Raw genomic sequence first — 19183 nt, 5'->3', positions numbered from 1 at the left:
AGAAGTAAAAATAGAGTTGACCATTTCTTCCCTCATACCAGCTCCAGCAAAAAAAAACCAACCCACATCACATGGCCACCTTCAGGTATGACTTACCTTGGTGCTGGAAAGCTTGCATCTGTGTCTAGTAGAACAGTGGCATAGTTTTTGGTAATCTTATCTATGTAAGCTTTTTTGTAGGTCAGAGCAGCAGTATAAAATTATATTGGATGTTGGGTAGTGTATTTTTAATCAAATTTTTTGCCTTCTTGCTTTTGCTGATGTTTCTAAGGAATAGCATCCCCCATGATTTAACAACTGATTATTTCTTATTAGATAATGTAGATTTTTGTTGAGAAAAATAGCGTAGATGATGGAAGGAGTTCAGAATTATGAATTAAACACCTGTTCATAAGCATCAACAAAATCTGTTGCGAAGATGTGAATTTGCAAGTCTAAAGCCATTTGTACTTCACTGTAGACACAACTTTTAAGATGGCATAATCTATTCAAGACATTTCTTGCAGCCTGACAAACTCAGTGTCTTCCTTATTGTCCCTAGCCACAGTAGGTAGGTAATATGCCAGATACAGACTGGTCATCCCTAACACTTTATCTATGCATGGAATAATTTTTCAAAGTTCATAGTTAGTTCCTCTTGGCAATAGGAAATTAGTTCAAGGGAAAGACAATTGAGTTCTTTCCTTCACATTCAGGTTATTTGCAGATGTTCTGTGGATTTTTGTGTCTCCTAAGCTCTTTAGGAGGATGACAGCAAAGATGGAGGAAAACAATCAGGTTGTATTTATATGAAAGTGGATGAGAGCGACAGCAAACACAGTCAGTGATGTTATGTCACGGAAACTCTGCAGATGTAGTCATTTAGTAGAAAATTTGGAGGGAGCACTTCTGGACTACGGTTTTAATACTCTTTTGATTAAAAACTACGCATGCAGTACTTTTGTTCTCCTCAACTATTACTTTTCCCTCCATTAATGAGAGATGAGTACATACAAACTTTGTTCTTGTCACTTCCTGAACTTCAAGGTTGTATTCAGTTACTGAGTGGAGTATACGTGGGACTGAAATAAGTTTTAACTTCAGCAGCTTGTAGTCATTTGATTCTCTAACATGGTTTGAGAATGATGGGGTAGTAGTGTACGCCTGATAGGTAAAATGATAGAATTTAACTAAATTAGCTTAGTATTTTCTTTCAGTTGACAGAAGCTAAATCAGCAAAGCCCAGAACTGACAGAACCTTTTTTATCCATCTCAGTGAAAAAGAAAAAAATATCGTTACCCTTTGGAGTGTTTTTTCTATTATGTTGTATTGAGTTATGCATATTTAAGTCGTCTTTTCTCTGAGTAAAAATCATAGCTAATAGCCATCATGTCTCTTCCTCTAGGCACACAAACAAATGGCCTGGACTTTCAAAAGCAGCCTGTGCCTGTTGGAGGACCAATCTCTACAGCCCAGGCCCAGGCCTTTCTTGGGCACCTTCATCAGGTAAGAGAAGACCCATTTCAGAGCAAGGGTGACTCAAACAGGTACAGACACAGCTTCTCTCGTGTGTTCTCTTTCTGTGAATGAGTAGTCATGTAAGAGAACATATTGATAAACCATATGCTCAAGGTGCTTAGGTGGGAAAGTTCTTACTGTGTCGATACACGCTCTGTGATCTCCAGAGGTCCCTTCTAACACCTGCGATTCTATGATTCTTATTGTGGCACTCATTTAATTGCACTGTGCTGTAGACTATGTCAGATAGAGTGAGACCTATTGGGAGGAGCTTTAAATGCCTCTTTCCTGGTACTTGTGATTGTCTAAAGTAATTAAAAATAAAGTTATTGGACATAAATGAAATGCAGTGTCAAATTTAATCTTTATGATAAAGAACAGTGTTAGCCCAGCAGTTGCCAAGATCTTAAAACTGCCAGTATGTCGTGATGAAAAAAGAAATGATGTTGAAGGATATTCAGCACTGGGCTCTGATCTCTTGAGCTCTTACATATTGACTAGAAATATAAAATCATGGTACTTATTAAGCACATATGCTTCTGTCAGATGTGGTGGTTTTTTTGTTTTTTTTTGTTTGTATTTTTTTCTTACAAAAAGTTGTTTCAGGTACCTGTGTGTGGGATGATATTCAGCTTTCTGCTATGATCCCTCTGTTCTGCTGCTTCTATATTTAGGGAATCAAAGCTGATCTTCAGATGTAGTCTAAAGTAAAATGGAACATCCCTAGGAGAAGAGAAGCTTGTGCAGTATTTTTGGTAGCTTTTTTTATCTGCTAGCAGTTGAAGTGTGAAAACAAATGTCCTAATTTCTTTCACTTCCTCGGCACCGTGTTTAAACTTTAAAATTCTGTAGCTAATTGGCTGACCTTGAATGCTTGAGGTCTGCTGTAGCACAGTTGTTGTGGTATAATTGACCTACTGAAACTTTTATACCCTATTAAAAGAGATCAGAATTGCCATTTTATTGTATGGAACATTCAACACTTGTCACGTAAATTACAATTTTCCTAGTAGATTAGCTATATGGGACCTAGGGAGGAATGCCAACATCTGGATTTGCTGAACCTATAGGCTTCTGTAGGCTGCCTTTTTGTGTAGAGAAGCTGACTAATTTTCATCGGTTATCAGTATGTGGAGACAGATACAGCTGTCCTGAAGAATCTTGTGGGAGCTTTTAAATTTCGTTTTAAATCGGTTTTGTTGTTGTTGTAGTTTGTTGGATTTAGTCTTTGTTTTGTTATATTGGTTGAGCCAGGATTGCAGTTTTATTTAGCACAGTGCCTTATCTTGCTTGGAAAATGTATTTATTTAAACAGTTCTCGGGATTGTTGTGACTTCACGTTTGATAAAACAATTGATTTCTGGAAACTCTAGTTCAAAGACAGATCTCAACTATTCTTCTATGCACTTATTGGCTATGTGGGACTCTACTTTTAAATTTCAAGCATGGCTATTCTTTGTGGGATGTTATTCAGTCTTAGAGTGCTTTCCTCTAGATGAATGCAAAATATTGAATGCTATCAGGAGAAGTTGAATTCCTACTTAGAAAATGACTGGTAGAAGGGGAGTCCAGATTGCATTCAAAGGCATGTTCAGTTATGTTCTGGCTGTGCCTGAGTGAGATGCATTCAGTCTTCATTATATAGTTGATAAAATGATTTGAGTCTATTCTTTTTGATGGTAGGATATTATTGTGTAGTTTTTCTCTGCTTTTACTTAAGAGCTCATCATCAACTGTCAAACTATGCTTTCCTTATGGTAAGGATGAGTTTTCTTTAGAACGTTTGCTTACATAGAGAAAATGCTTAGTGAGTCTACTAGGACTTCATCCTGGGTGGCAGAAAATACTTCTAAAGTGACTTGTAAGGCTTGCCTGTTCAAATACTCAGTTAGTAGTTTAACATACTTCAGTTTAAATTAAAACTCTTCTTCCTATGTTTACAGATATCTTTACGCTTTTATACAGTATTTTACATTGGCTCATCTTTTTATAGAGGCCAGTACTGCATTTTGATTTGGTTTTGGTTTTTTATTCATCTGTTGCCTCATTTTCAAATGAGCTGTGACTTTCAAACATAGTCAAAGATGGACTTTGTTACAGGCTGTTACTCTGACCTTTGAAAGTGTTGGTAATTAAGTGCATAGTGTTCCTTCTGTATAATAGGAGCAGTGGTAGAAACAAGGAGAGATTGATTAAAAGAGTCTTTAGTAAACAAAAACTTAGCATTTGTTATATAGAAAAAAATCATTATTGTAGATAAATGACACTATTTAGTGAGGTTTCTGAAACATCAGTTACTTTTCACTGGTAACACTCGAGCTTATTTGGACTAGGCTGTTTATCGCTGGATCCACACTGGATCCAAATTTTCAGTATACCTGAATCAATACCACCATTGTAAAATATTTCCAGTCCTCTATATTAATGTTTTTTTTCAGTGGCTGAGGACTGCAAGCAGTTGAATGTTTTGATCTGTGGAAATGTTCTATGCTGTGGGTTTTGTGCTACGCAGGTGATTTTTTTCTTTTTTTTACGGGGATGCAAGTGAGTGCAATGTGCATATTTGTGTAAGACCCATTCTGAAACATTAGCATGATGATGAGTAGGACGTAGCTCCCTCCCCTGAGGTGTGGATATTTGTACAGTAATAGGAGCAGTTAGACTGTCAACCCCAAAGTGCTCTCTTTCTACTCAGTTTCGCTTTAGTATTTGGATCCTGTGGCAGGAATACTTTTCCCAAGAGGTGGACAAATAAGACTGAAAGAGTTTTTGTGAGTGAAGCGTTAGAAGGAGAGATGTTCTCGGGGTAATTTTTTGTTGCAATGGGGTAGTTCCCTCTTACACTTAGTTTCCTGTAGATTCAACATCACTTCTGTTTTTGCACTGTGTTGTAGGTCCAGCTCGCTGGAACAAGTTTACAGGCTGCTGCTCAGTCCTTAAATGTACAGGTAAAAACTGTTTCCATCTGCTGCTTGCCCTCCTCTTATTCTGCTTTCCAGACAGCGTTTTGGTCCTGTTAGAGATGGTCTTGAACCTATGAGATGTTGCTTTGTTTCCTCATTTTGATTGGTCTTGCAGGTGATAGGTATAGATGGATATAGTTCCATGAGTGTAAATGAGGATCAGCATTTGTAAGTGTTCAGAAACTGAGATGGTTGAAACATCCAGCAATCATCATTTTATTCTGACTTTCAGGTGTTGTAATTTATCATGAAGACCATTCAAATCCTAGGAATGTTTCGTGTTCTTCCACCTAACTTATTTTCAACATAGCAAATATTACTTTGCCTTTATTTCTAGTGTCTGGATATAGAGGTATAATATAAGATTGGCTATGTAATGTGGCTAGTATAGATTGCTTGTATAAATAACACATAGTAAATTTACTATAAGTCAGAGTAATTGTTCAATAATGTATGTGAAACAGCAAAGCTTACAAACTTACAATGCTAAACGCTTCAGTGTATCAGTTAATGTGCCACTTCCTCTCAGTACTATATTAAAGGGCAGGGGACATAGTATTATTGAAAACTGGTTTCAGCATTGCTTGTTATTAAAGAACGTAGGTAGTGCATTACATGAAATGCAATAGAATGTGGACGCACTTATACGTAATAACAATCTGGAAAGAAGAGGAGGTATAGTGACCTTCCTTTCTAAGAGGAAGGAGGCAGAAAATTGCCTCGGTTGCCATGGTAAACTTCCATCCCTGAGAGAGATGTTGGCAAACAGGCTGTATCTCCAGTGCAGAATGTTTACAGTCCTGCGCTGTAATTATCGCTCAATGACTGGCAGAATTAATCAGAGCCTTTATGTTAATTAGCCTGCTCTGCAGTCCCCAAAACAGGTGGTGGAAAATATGCAAATCTATGCAGAATTTTAATGTTCTGCATAACCAGCTTTAATTATCATAAAACTCTCTTCCCCCTCTTCATGCACTTGCATTTCCTCCCTCGTGTCTTTGCAATTTCTTCTGTTTAAAAAACAACAAACCATTTAAAATAAAGCAGCATTTAATTAAATAAACACTAAACTTTGATTATTTAGAAGCATTGTGTGCACTGTGCATTTTTTTTATAAGTGGATAAACCTATGAGGATTTTTCAAACTAGTTCTCTGTCAGCCAACAATATGATGACTTTGAGGTCCAGTATGCAGGTACAGAAAATAGAAACAATCTCCTTTCTCTCTTTCTATTGTTGAGGATTTTAGGCAATGAATAATTTTAACAACCTTTTCTTTATGGTGCAAAGTAGCGTCAGCTTCAGTTGCATTGCATAAAGTGAAATGAGATCTGAAAATAATGTCAGAGTCACGAATGACTCGCGAGTCTCTTTCTGTTTAAACCGCATTACCTACAGACTTGTTTGAGCAATCATCGCTGAGATGGTGGGCATATAAAGCCATTGCTTAAACCCACTCTTAAAATAAACCCAAGCGCTTTTTGTATGCAGATGAAAGATTTTTATTGTGCACTGTTCACATAGCAGTATTAGACATTAACATCTGTTTTACACTATAAAGAGTTGTATTTTTTTCTGTCCTAGTCTAAATCTAATGAAGAATCTGGGGACTCTCAGCAGCCAAGCCAGCCTTCCCAGCAGCCTTCAGTGCAGGCGGCCATACCCCAGACCCAGCTCATGCTGGCCGGAGGACAGATCACTGGGGTAAGATTTACCTAAGCATACTGTAGCAAGCCTCCTGTCTGGCAGGTGATGGCAGTACTGCTGTCCCTGTAGAATTATCAGAGAAGGTTACTGTCATTTCCTTTCACATAGGAGGAAGTTTGTGTAAAAGAAGGACCAAGAGGGAGAATGTTTTCTTATGGAAAGGCACCCTTTGGTCTGGTTTTGTTACAGAGTATTTGCATTAAAAAACCCATCTACAGTGGAACTCAAAGCTGGTGTGCCCAAATGAATTGCTGAGGATGTTACTGCAAGAGTGAAATGAGACATGCAAGCATGAGATTAAATTGTATTGGATACTTGAGTTATGAGGAACAAAAACGATGGAACTGCTGACATCAATTTTCTCTTCTCATACAGATTTCTTTTTAAGTAACTGTGGTGATCTGTGCCTTGAGCTTATTCAACTCCTCTGTTTTAGCCTACCAATTCTGAGTTGTTAATTGCAAGGTTTTCTGTGGAATTGTGGAAAAGCTGTTGCTTAAGGATTACTGATGTTTCTAAATTGTTCTAAACGCCTTTAGTCAAAACAGAAAAGAAAGTTCTATGAATGGGCTGGTTAGGTTAGACATCTTGCTTCTGTGTTATCAACTTTCCATCTTTAACGGTGTAGATGTTAATAAGGAATGTAAGACAGTTGTTCTAGTGAAGTATTTAGGATTTGAATTGTTAGGTTAGGTCATCTCTGCAGATGGATGAAATTGTCTTAATTTCATGTTCAATTGTTAAATCTTGTAAGCTAGTTTGCAGCCAATGTCCTATTTAGTTCTGGTTAATTTAATTGAAGGTTTTGAAAGTAAGACTGTTTTAATAATAAGCTGGGTTTTAATAACTTATTTTTGTCATTTTAAAAACATATCAGTTTCTTTTATTTTGAGTATTTGCAGTAGTGAAACATAGGACTCCAGGTCTATGCAGATATGGATTGTAGTAAATGTGAGCGTCAAGATTCATTTACATGTAAAGGAGAGACTGCTGCCACCTGTTTCACAGAGATAATGTGTGTTTGGAAAAGGAAAGGGATGTAAACTTGCCAATTCTATTCAATTAAAAAAAAAAAAAAAGCAGATGGGGAGACTTGGAGAAAAACAAATGGAGCTCATGTTCTTTACTTATATCTTAGGGCATAATGGAAATGATGGAATATGGCAGGGATTCATGCTAATGTGAAGCAGCTGGGGTGTTATCAGTTTGTTCAGTAGCCACAGCCAACATTCCTGCTTCTCATTCATCTGGCTAATCACTTGCTGTTCTTCTGGGTGTAAATTTTCTTTCAAGGCTTGGCAATGCAATTCTTTTCTTTTGCTTGCTACTTAATTACCTTTTTCCTGAATCTCCTGGTAGAGTTGAGGAGAAAACTTAGTAAAATTAGATTCTGTGGATTCCAGTAAGTGCAAATGTTTCCATTCATGTGGTTCGGTTTATATCAGTTCTGTGGTAGGTTGATTCATGCAATGTGTTGAGTAGCCAGCTGACCTTATTTAAGGCCAAAGTCATTGACTAGATCAAGGCTAAGCTGTATTAATAGTTCTAGGAACGTCTGGTTAATATAACTAGTAATGGGCTAGCTAATGACTTTGTAGCTAAAGTGGCTCTTTCCATTATTAATGGCTGTTTTCTAATTATTTATAGCTCACGTTGACGCCAGCCCAGCAACAGTTATTGCTACAACAGGCGCAGGCACAGTTGCTGGCAGCTGCAGTGCAGCATTCAGCCAGTCAGCAGCACAGCGCTGCTGGTGCCACCATCTCGGCCTCTGCTGCAACGCCGATGACGCAGATCCCTCTATCTCAGCCAATACAGATTGCACAGGTGAGGCTTGAGAGGGTGGAAAATGAGGTTTAACAACTTGCATCGTTGAAGTAATATTTTTATTCCTTATTCAGTTGAGTGTCCAGAGTCTTTGAGGTACTGTTAGTATTTCCTTGTTCATCCTTAGCTCTGAGATTGATAGGTGTAGCTAAGAATGTAAGCCAGCTGCTTATCAGTTCCATTGAGCTCCTGAGTTAGTTCGAGAATCTGTCCAGATGGGATATTTTCTATATTTCCTTCCTTGTAGTTAGCTTGAAAGGGAGAAAAATGAGTGTAGAAAGATGCCCATAGAAAATACCATTGTTGAGACTTATGTATAGGGTAGAATGCTTACAGTATCACAAAAGATATTGCTCGGATCCAAACAACAGTAATTAGAGAGCTGAATAAAGGCAACCGGACAGGTTTGTTTGCTATTTTGACTTGGTGCTTAATACTGAGAGTAGAGTGACAAAGAATCAGCACTCCTGTTTTTCCAGAGAAAATCTTGCCAGAAAGAGTCCACTGTTGGGATCTGTCCAATTTTATGGACTGCTGCTAAGGACCTGTTAATTCTTTGCTCTGAAGAACTGCTTGCCAAGGAAATTTTGTTTACTTTAATCTTTCAGTATTGTCTGAATTTAGTTTTGAGAATGCAACGCCAGTGACTCAAAACTTAGCATGTGTGGTGTTGAAACTCTGTAGACTTTTGGACAAGGGTAACCAAGTGTAGATCACAAACATCATGAGTACTACCTGTAGGTGATTGTATTGCCAACACTGGATTCCATCTCTTCATAGGCTAAGGTTCTTGGTATGTAATACTGCAGTTTGATTGGTCTAGCTGTGCAAAGTATGTTGGTATGTAATCTCCACGGTTACTTACAGTGAGCAGCCTTTTAAGACTGGCTGACCTCAGAATATTTTTCTCTTGTATTCAACTGGGGTGAAGTGTCTAAGTGAAGATGAGAGCTGATTAAGTAAAACAATGGAAACGTCACAATTATTTGTGAGGTCCACTGTTGAAATGTGCTGTTCCTTTATTGCAGTAGTCCACCAGAGGAGTAAGAGCCTGGTTCTATCATCAGTTTTGCATTGGCTGAAATGGACAGGCTCTGTGATGCTGTCTGAAAGTTCTGACCTCTGTGGCTGTCCTTTTAGAGGCCACTGTGGTGCCAAACCAAAAGCCCACTAAGCTTCTTGGTGCACTGTGACACTTGAGTCACGTGAACAAATGACTGCATTTAGCAAAGGATCCCAATTCAATGTCATGATTTGGAGGTGAATCAAAAATGTAACTTTCAAGGGAACTTAATACCCGAGACCATCTCTGTTTTATCAAGCCTTTGTTTGTAGGCAATGAAGGAGTGGAAGAGGAAGTTGATGTTTAGCATCCAGCTGCAATCTGTGCATCTGTCAGAGTTCCTATCTGATATTCTACAAATCTTTTAACGTAAACTTAAATGATCCATAGTTGTGCCTCTTGTTCTTCACATGTGCAATCTAAGGTAGTGAGGTCTGCTTTATTGAACCAGTGTTAAAATTTCACATCAAATCTGTACCTTGACATTTCTGGCTTTACACTTGTTGCAAATATGCCAGCAATGTGGTTGATACTTCTAGAGGCAGTTTTGTGTGTGTGTGAGGTGTTACTATCCTATTCTTCCATTGTGTTGAGATGCTGTGAAAATATGTGAAGCATTTACAATTACTAGTTCAGCATTGTGGGTTTTCTTCTCCAGAATTTCAAAGTCTTCAGAGAAGGATTTGAGTAGAGTTGAAACAATCAAGCATGTGCCATCAAATAGACAACTCACTTCAGAAGATCAGATTTTGTGTGCTTGAATGAGCTAAAGGTTCTCTGGAAACAAATAGCAAATGATCATGCAGTTGTCACCATATAAAGTGTATTTGTAGTGCAAGTGGAACAAATTAAAAGTTTCACTTACATACTGAGAGATTCCTAATTTCTTAAACATTAGGTTTAACAGTTCATTTCAGGATAGATTGTTCCAGTTTATGCATAGCTTGGTTGATTATTTTGCTTCCTCTTATCATAAAAGTGCAGGGTGTAATTTGTGCAGCTGTTGGACATAATTTGTGATGTTTTATGGAAAACTTACACAGTCTAGCTTTGTAGTTGGATACCACTTTGCTTTTTGACCCATCTCAACACCTTTCTGTGAACGGTGCTCAGCTTTGTGTTGCTATTGTAAACACACAGCTGATTACACAAATAGCTGAGTGTTTATTTTATTTTATGGTTTTTGAATAATTGATTAACTGGCAGGTCTCTGCAGCAGGGGGATTACCATATTTATTTTAATTAGCTAATTGCACAAGCATGACTTCTTTAATGTGCGCTGCGGTTAATGTCAGATATCTGCTGCAGAAATCTGGTAAGGTGTCAGTACTGCTGCTGTGAGCTGATGCTAAATCGTCACTAAGCAATTGTACCAAGTTTTGAGTTCTTTGGAAACTTCTTTGCTTCTTTTCAGAGTGCATCATCAGAGTTTATATGATGTAAATTTCAAAATGGCAGAGATACTTAAGTTTGTGGTGAAGTTCTTACTTAAGATAATGGTGTTGAATTTAGAGCTTTGGATTTAAAAAAAAAAAAAAAGTCCTCATGTCAAAATATGCCACTCTTCTTGGCAGAGATAGGAATTGGATTGCTTTGATCCTTCTAACTTCATGGGAAACACCAGAAAATTTTGTTTCCTCAGAAGTCTGTCCCTCTCCTTCTACATACTTGTGAAATTATACAGATTACGATTTGGAAAACAAGGAATAGCCTAGGAAAACTGTGTCAGAAGTTGTTCACATGGTTGATGTCAGGAGATTTTTTTGTAGTGCTACAAGAAAATAATAAATCTTTCCAGAAGTAGAAATAAAGTTGGATTTCAAATGAATTTGAAAGATTGGTAGGGCTTTTTGAGTGAATTGCCTTGAAGGTGGTGTTTCTATTCTAAGTTACATAATTTTATTTCTATATTTAAACAAGACTCAGTCAAGATACCATTTACCTAAGCAGATTTAGAGAAAAAGATTACTTATACCAGTTCTCTTGACACTTCAGTTTTTAAAGTTTTTTCATGTTAAAGTGAGATTAGAGTCTGACAATAAGAGCTACTATGTTTTAACTGGATACCCTTAAACAAAAAGTTCTTCTATTTGATCTTACAAATATGCTGTGGTGTGGTTGTCCAACTTTTTGGCTTGCCTGGTCCGCACTGTGTGAAGAGTAATTGTCTTGGCCTGTATATATGTACATTGCTCTGAAAGTAATGCCTCCTACTTCCATGGAAATGACAACAGATAAAAAGAGCACAATGATACTGTTTGACCAAGTTATTAGTGACAACACTGTTTTTTCACATAGTCACCACCCTTATCTCTGCATTTTTTTGCCAGTTGAACAGGAGGCTGCAAGCTACACTTGTAAAAATCTGTACTGGTGGAGGTGACTCACTGTCACTGTTGTCACTGCTGGAATGCACCTCTCACCACCTCACTGTGCTGCCATCCACTGTTTGGTCTTCACAGCCATTCTTCAGGTGTTGATGAATTTGATTGGGTGCCATTTTTTCTACATGGAAGAATTCAGTTCCATATCTTCGCTGCTTATGTGCTTCCATGTCAGACACCGTTTTGCCAGACTACCCCTTCGTCAGCCAGCTGTCATACAGCGAAAACACAGGAAGGTTCAACTCTACTGCCATACCACACCAGCATCTGCCTCTGACGTTGTGGGCCAACGTAATAAAATAGGAGGCATTACTTTTGGATAGCCATCATAAAATATAACGTAGTCAATGTCTATAAATTACAAAACTTGTTTTGATTCTTAACGGTTGTTATTAAAACATACAAAAAAAGAGGAACAAAGCCAGAAAAAAAAAAAGCCACAAAACCAATCAGTGGAATATGTGACCTACTCTCGAATTCCTTTATCAACATGGAAAGCATGGCTGCGTTATTCTTCTCTGTTCACAGGACTGTGATTAGCTAGTGTATCAAAATGCGTAAGATGATTTGCCATCACTTGAGCTGGCACCATGCTGTGCCCCGTGCCCTGGCTTCAGCCCAGCTGGGGTTAGCAGCACACTCATGTTCTCTTGGTGCTTGAGGCCCAGCTGGGCTGCTCAGTGGGAAGAGCCACTGCCATGAGGGCCTGGTGTAGCATGGGGTGGCTCACACTGTGGGCTGTGCTGCATACGGGCCGTAGGCTGGACATGCCTGCACTACCATATACCCCGTCCTGGTTTTTAGTACTCTTGGTTTGTTGGTTTGTTTTTTTTTTTTTTATACGTACTTCTTTCTCTTGTGGCTTTTCAAATCATTTCAGATATACTGTGTTGTTTGGGAATTTCTAATTAGCTTGCTTTAGGGGAGGAGGCCCACTATCTCTGTTCATACTTTTTTCCTCAAAACTTTCTTCTTAGCTCTGCTTTTTGGATTTATACTTTTTTGTTGTTGTTGTTCTTTTCATTTTTTAGCCTCTCTTAGGCATAAGGAAGAACTTTTTCTCTCAGAGAGTGGTCAGGCACTGGAATGGCTGCCCAGAGAGGCGGTGGAGTCGCCGTCCCTGGCAGTGTTCAAGAGGTGTCTGGAAATGATGTGCTGTGTGATGCGGTTTAGTACTAGTGGTGGCAGTGGTGGTGAGGAGACGGTTGGACTAGATGATCTTGTAGTTCGTTTCCAACCTTGTGATTCTATGATTCTTCATTTCTGTTTTTTTTCCCCCAAGGTTCTCAGCCATAGTCACCTCGCACCTCGTTCTGTTTCTTCTACGTTTAGTCCTCGCATCCAGGTCTGTGTGAGACCCACTGTTCTGGAGGGTTTGCTCAGTCTGGAAAGGTGACCAGTAGAGAGTAATGAGTATCAATAAATGAGAAGAGGTTTATGTTGCATTGAGCAACACAAGGAGATTTTAATAACATTTCTGGCCAGTATAGCTTTTAACATGAAGCCAGAAGAAACTTGGAACATTCCTGGAAAAAAAAAAAAAGGAGGAAGCCTATCTTTTAAGGAAGGAAATTAGCTTCAGTTCTGTAGGAATGGTTGCAGTACCCAAATTTTCCAAAAGCAAACAGTACTATCAACTTAAAAACACCCTGTTCCATGAGGCCTTTTTTGTTATTTTGCCATTTTCTTCTAAAACAGAACTTTCCATTGTTTGGTCAGTGCCATCTGGTGTCTGTCTGCCATATTATTATTCAGCGTACTTTTGACTTAACTTGATGAAGTGGCTGATGGCCAGTGCCTTTATAAATGCAGGTTAAGTGGTCATTTTCTTGTAATGCGTGTCTTGAGGTCTCGTGAGTCAGTGGATTCTTTAACTCCTTAAGCTGCCTTTCTGACATTCCCATCTCACCTCCTCAGAAGATTGTTGGAGCTTTTAAGTCTTAGTTTAACATCTTAAAAATAACATAAGGACCCAGACAGATATATATTGCAAATGGTTGTTTTGTTTGTCATAAAAAGTCATCCTTGACACTGTCTTGACTTTTCAGCCCTGTCTCTGCTGCTTAGCAGTTAATGACCTTTCATATCTGCTGGCAGAGCAGCTTGTGTGAGTGCTTAGTAACCTGCATCAGTCAAAAATGCATGGTAGTTTACAAGCATTAAGAAGCAGGTCTTTGTTAGTCTCACTTGCTTTCATTTCTCTTTAGAGGTACGTTAACATGAGCAGCTCTGTTCATGCAGTCATACTTGAGTGCTGGTTTAGTATTGGCCTGATGTTGTTAGCCTTTGGACACTGGTAGACCTGGCTAAGGCTTTCTGTCAACAAGCAGATACTTGAGTATCTAAGCAACTTACCTGAAAGAAAGTTTTAGACAGCTTTTTGATTTTGTTTTAATTGGAACTTGTAAATGTGGGAGATATTTCTGATTTCATATACCTGCTTGGCAAGCAGCACACTCCTTGAAATAGCTTCTTCTGGGAAAGATTCTGTGTGTGTGTATGGATAATTTATGCAGATTGCTGCTGTTCTGTTGGCTAACTTTATGCTGTGCTTCAGCTTTCAAATTTCAGTTACTCTTGTTATCTCCTTCTCTGAAGAAGTTTTAAAAGGCTATTTTGCTGTGATTTTTGTTTTATAGCTTTGCTTTTTTATTCTCCAGCTAAACAAGTGTAGCTGGAGAATTTTTCTTCATCAATCAGTTTTTCTTGATGATTCAGTTTCTCAGAGATCAGCATTTATGTCAAAACCAGTTATAAAAAAAAATGTATCAACAGGTCTGAATGGCTTAAATACATAAAAGTAGAGTTCTACGATAGTGCAGTGTTTGGTTAGCTGTGTCTACTACACTTACTGTAATTTGATTGAAAATTAATCAGATGTATTTGTTTACTATTTGGGTTAGCTGCTTCTCAAAATTTGACCTGAACAACTAAAGTGCAAACAAGGAATCTATATAATTTTTTGCTTTCCCATTACTATTAAAATGGTACTTGCAGACTGTTGTTATAAACAAAAAATACATAGGCTGCTCTGAAAGCAATGCCTCCTATTTATTTCTATGGAAAATGTAACAGACACAAAGAGCAGAGTAACGCTATTTGATAGGGCAAATTCTCAGCAACAAAACGCTATTTTCAACAGTCACCACCATTTGCTGTGCATTTTTGTCGGTGATAAACAAGAACCTGTATGCCATGCTCGTAAAAATCTGCACCAGTGGAAGTAATCCACTGCCTCTGTCACAGCTACTGAAGCACCACCTCACTGGCTCACTGTGCTCACATCCACTGTTTGGTCTCCATAAACATTCAACAAGCGTCAGTGGGTGCCATTTTTCCACATAGAGAAATTCAGTGGCACCCCTTTGCTTCTTATGTATTCTCATATCAGACTGCCCATCTGCTGCTATCTGTCACATGGCAACATGTAATGGGATATTGATGGGAGGGTTCAATCTCTACTGCCATACCACCAACATCTGCCTCTGGCATTGTGGACCAACGTAATAAAATAGGAGACGTTACCTTCAGAGCAGCCCTTGTAGCTCCTAGCGAAAATGTGCTGGATTTGTTAACAAATACAACAAATGTTGTAGCAGAAGTTGCATCATTAAACATAAATCCGAAAAATGAAAGTGCTGACAAGTATTTGGCAACTTAGACGCTTTGGTTGAGGGGGCGGGGAACTGATATTTTTTAAATTAAAGCAGAACAATGTTAGAATTTTTTTGCTGTGTTGTTTGGCAAGCAGTTTTTGTTGGTTTTGTGGTTTTTTTTTTTTTTTTTTTGTAGAGCAGTGAAATTCACAGTACCAGTCTAAAAGATGTTTTTAGTAGCAGGACTGCTATATTTAACATATAGTTTAATTAGGAATCATGGCTGACATAAATGTGTAACAACAGCTCTTTTTCCTTTTTCTTTTTTTTTCCTCTTTTTTTTTTTTTTTTTTTTTTTTCCCCTTCCCCTGTTTCCTTAAGGATTTGCAGCACTTGCAGCAGCTTCAGCAACAGAATCTCAACCTGCAACAGTTTGTGTTGGTGCATCCAACAACCAACTTGCAGCCAGCACAGTTCATCATCTCACAAACACCGCAGGGGCAGCAGGGTAAGTGCTCCTTGCCAGAAAAGAAAATCCTACATAGCTTTTTTGAGGAAAAAGTGGAACCAGGAAGGTTTATACACCTTCATTATCTCTTGATATTCCCTGGGAAAAGTAACAGTATTGCAATTAGGATTCCTATCTAACAGGTTGGCCCTTTTTGGGTATTAGATCTCAACCTCATCAAAGTTTGTGTAGCTGACTTCTCAAGGAGAAACAATCCAGAGATCGTGTTATGGGGACATTTAGTAACAAAGGCTCTTGGGAAATACTGCATCATGAATTTCTGGATGGGTTCTCAAGGAGGAAGGAGTGATATCAAATTTTTACACTGGTAGATAGTGATAAGACAAGGGGAAACAGTTTTAAACTAAAAGATGGGAGATTTAGATCAGATGACAGGAAAAATTTTCTCTGAGAGAGTGGTGAGGCATTGGCACAGGATGCCCAGAGAAGCAGTGGATGCCCTGTCCTTGGAGATGTTCAAGGCCAGTTTGGATGGGGCCCTAGGCAACCTGACCTAGTGCCTGATTTAGTGGATGGCAGCCCTGCATGGAGCAAGGTAGGTGGAGCTAGATGATCCTTGAGATCCCTTCTGACCCAAGATGCAAGCCTATGGAATTCTATGATTCCATGGATTCTCTGATTCTAAGGATGCCTACTGGGAAGACAACACTTCAGAATTCATAGGCAGAATCCTAAGAGGTGAAAGCCTGGAAATGTGTTATAGATTGCATTTTAAAGCCAAATCAAGATAATGGTAGAAAGTAGTGCCATATTAAGATATTGCATAAGATCTTCACTCTAAGAACTAATGTTGCAGTACATTACAGTACTGATTGCACTCTTTGTTGATGCCCTCAGGCAGCTGTGTTTGGTCACGGATAATAGACTCCAGTGCTGATACAATCAAATGGTCTTTTCTTCCCTTATTTTCTACATGAACCTTCAGTAGTTCAGGCCCTGGAATCCAAAGGTTCAGAATGCATATCCTTCATGGCTGAAGAGTCCTATAAAGCAGCTCTTTGCACCTTATTTTCTTCTGTTCCTTTTAGGTTGTTGGGTTTTTGTGTGTGTGTGTGTGTGTGTGTGTGTGTGTGTGTGTGTGTGTGTGTGTGTGTGCATGCATCATTTCTTCTTACGTAGTATGACTTGGAGAACTGGCTTTTCATTATGCTGAAACTGAATGCGCTAACATTTGAATAAAAGACTAGCCAAAATTAACCTTTTTTTTAACAATACTAGATTTAGGAGACTTTATGTCAGCAGTGGTAGAAAACAGCTAAGTGAGGCATTCAGTGATATGCTACTTTCTTGAAATGAGGCAGAATTTAAAAGCTTTACATGCAGTTTTTAGGAGACATCAAACTTCACCAAAGTTTTGTTCAAGAATCTTCATGATATGTTTAAACTTTAAAATACTCCTTTAAGGAAATAACAAGCAAAAAAAACAATTGTTTTGAAAAATTTAGCAATCATTATTCATATCTGCCTACAGTTTTCAAAGTATTTCTCCTGGGTTTTCTAAAATACTTCTGAAGATGCTTCTCAAAGCGAGGTGGAACTATCAGAAGCATGTTTCATTCATCTCTCAACATGAGTTTTGTATTACAGAATTGAAGGGAAGGTTTTTGTTTTAAATCTTCTGAAGTAAAATAGCTACCAGAAGATGTTTGCAGTTTATTTTGCAGGGAACTGCCCTGAAAGTGATTTCTTTACTGCAGTTGAGGCCTGCGTATTGCTGTCATCACTGACGCAGTGTGTGTAGAAACACCATGTTTTACTGATAATGTGCAGTCTGGACAACTGAATAGTTCAAAAATATAGGAAGATTTATATTCTGTATTCTGACCATCAGCCTCTAGTGTGTGACAGCTTTCCAAACTGAAATGCTTGAATGGATCTAATTTTCTTCATGAGCACTCAATGATAAAGCAAGATGTATGTCATAATAGTCCTTATCTCACTTTCTAGGTATGACATTCTGCAGTATTTCATAGTTATTGTTAGACAGTCTTGAACAGTATGTTATCATTTATAAGAAAGACTGAGAAAATATGTATTTTTATTTTATCATTTTTGTTGAGCAGACTTCACTATTTTGTTCTTGTCCTATTGCTCCATTAGTCGACTTCATAAAACAAACAAACAAAAAAATCACAGAAACTAATACAGATGTTTCTTTAAGACATTAAACTTTTTTTTGGATGCCTTATAGGTACCGTGTGCAGCTATATATATGCATCCACTAAGTAACTAAAATAAAAGTTCATGTTTATAGATTATCTATTCCGGAAGAAATCTGTTGCTTTATACACTGCATTGCATGGTTTGTACACGTCGTGTACTTATGTGCATGAGAAACTTTATTTTTAATACATAAGATTAGTATTGAGGGAAATGGATGAAGAATAGCATCACTAAGCAGGGTCATAGAAGAAATGTAAACATTAGTGGGAGAGAAGCATCTCCTGCTTGAAGAGATGGTGGAGGTAGAATGACGCAGTCATCAGCAAACTTTTGTATGTTCTTAGAAGGGACTGAATTTGGTGGCTTAAATCTTCTTAAGGGACTAACTTGCAAAGTTTTCCAGAGAATTAAAAAACCGAATATTAATTAAAAAAAGCAGTTTGTCATTCTGTTTTCTTCAATGCATAAATCACAGTAGCAGATGTGAAATTCTCCCTTAAGTCTGCTGCTCTATCTGTAGTGCAATTGTCTTCCTTTTACACATGATTTCTAGTTATACAGCAGTTTATACTAAAAAAAAATTGTAAAGCTTTGTTTATCATAGCTTGTAATAGATGGCTTCATGCCCAAAGGTACCATTTTAAGCCTCAGCAGATAAGTAGAAGACTAAGTGGAAGTAGAACTTCAGAATAATTTCTTACTTAGAACAATTATTATCTCCATATTTTGTCACAATTACAGGCAGGGATGCAGTACCTAATACTCTTTATACCTCATGTATCTTGTATTCTGTGAAGTAATAGATTTGCCTCTAGAATCACCAGTTCAGTGTCCTTTCCTGTAATTGTAGCTGCTTCTCAAAAATACTGCACATGAATGACCGTTTGCCTTTTTACTTGGAAGATACTGCCAATAAAAATTACATTAGTAAAAATCTGAATGGAGAGGGGAAATGGTGCTGAATTTCATTTAAATTCATCCTGCATACAGAAGATAAGACGTGAGGAAAGATTGCATCATTGTCAGGAAGAGAGAACTGGTTTAGAAACATGAGATACTTGTAAGGAAAGTCTCCAGAAAAGCAAATGTGGAAGAAAGTTCCTGTTTAGCTTTAAACATTGAATCCGAGCCTACCTGTTCTCAGGTTATTGCTCTTTATTATTGAAGACCTCCTTTGATTTTTTTTCTTATTGTAAAAATACCTGATATGATGGCAGCAGGCCAAATTTGTTCCTGTTCTCAGATACTTTCTAGTTGTGTTTTGGAATTTAAAAAAAATAAATCACCTCTGTTTTTTTCTTAGATACATCACATTTGTAACAGGCAACTGTTTGTCTCTTCTGAGTCTGCGTACCTGCAGTGTGCTTGTAGGACTTGAATAAAATGTAACTAACTCACATTCATTCACCAAACGAGAGGGAAAAGCTTAAATTGGAATCAGGAATAATTTGAC

General features: G+C 38.0%; 1 protein-coding gene across 7 annotated transcripts in view; it reads left to right on the top strand.

Annotated features, from left to right (window-relative positions):
- Positions 1-19183, top strand: part of POU2F1 (POU class 2 homeobox 1) — a 109378-nt gene that overhangs the window by 67309 nt on the left and 22886 nt on the right. For 3 of the 7 annotated variants that reach the window (XM_042810805.1, XM_042810804.1, XM_042810802.1), the window contains exons 3-7: positions 1386-1486; positions 4393-4446; positions 6046-6165; positions 7816-7995; positions 15420-15546. In XM_042810805.1, coding sequence (XP_042666739.1) covers positions 1386-1486; positions 4393-4446; positions 6046-6165; positions 7816-7995; positions 15420-15546 — 582 coding nt within the window. The remainder of the gene's footprint in view (positions 1-1385; positions 1487-4392; positions 4447-6045; positions 6166-7815; positions 7996-15419; positions 15547-19183) is intronic. The other 4 variants (XM_042810803.1, XM_042810807.1, XM_042810806.1 and 1 more) reach the window with 4 other exon arrangements.

This window comes from Centrocercus urophasianus, unplaced genomic scaffold (assembly GCF_019232065.1).
Source record: "Centrocercus urophasianus isolate 14NV4802_14NV808 unplaced genomic scaffold, USGS_Curo_1.0 seq_12, whole genome shotgun sequence".
In the NCBI taxonomy this organism is placed as follows: domain Eukaryota; kingdom Metazoa; phylum Chordata; class Aves; order Galliformes; family Phasianidae; genus Centrocercus; species Centrocercus urophasianus.
This window is presented reverse-complemented; position numbering and strand designations above follow the sequence as displayed.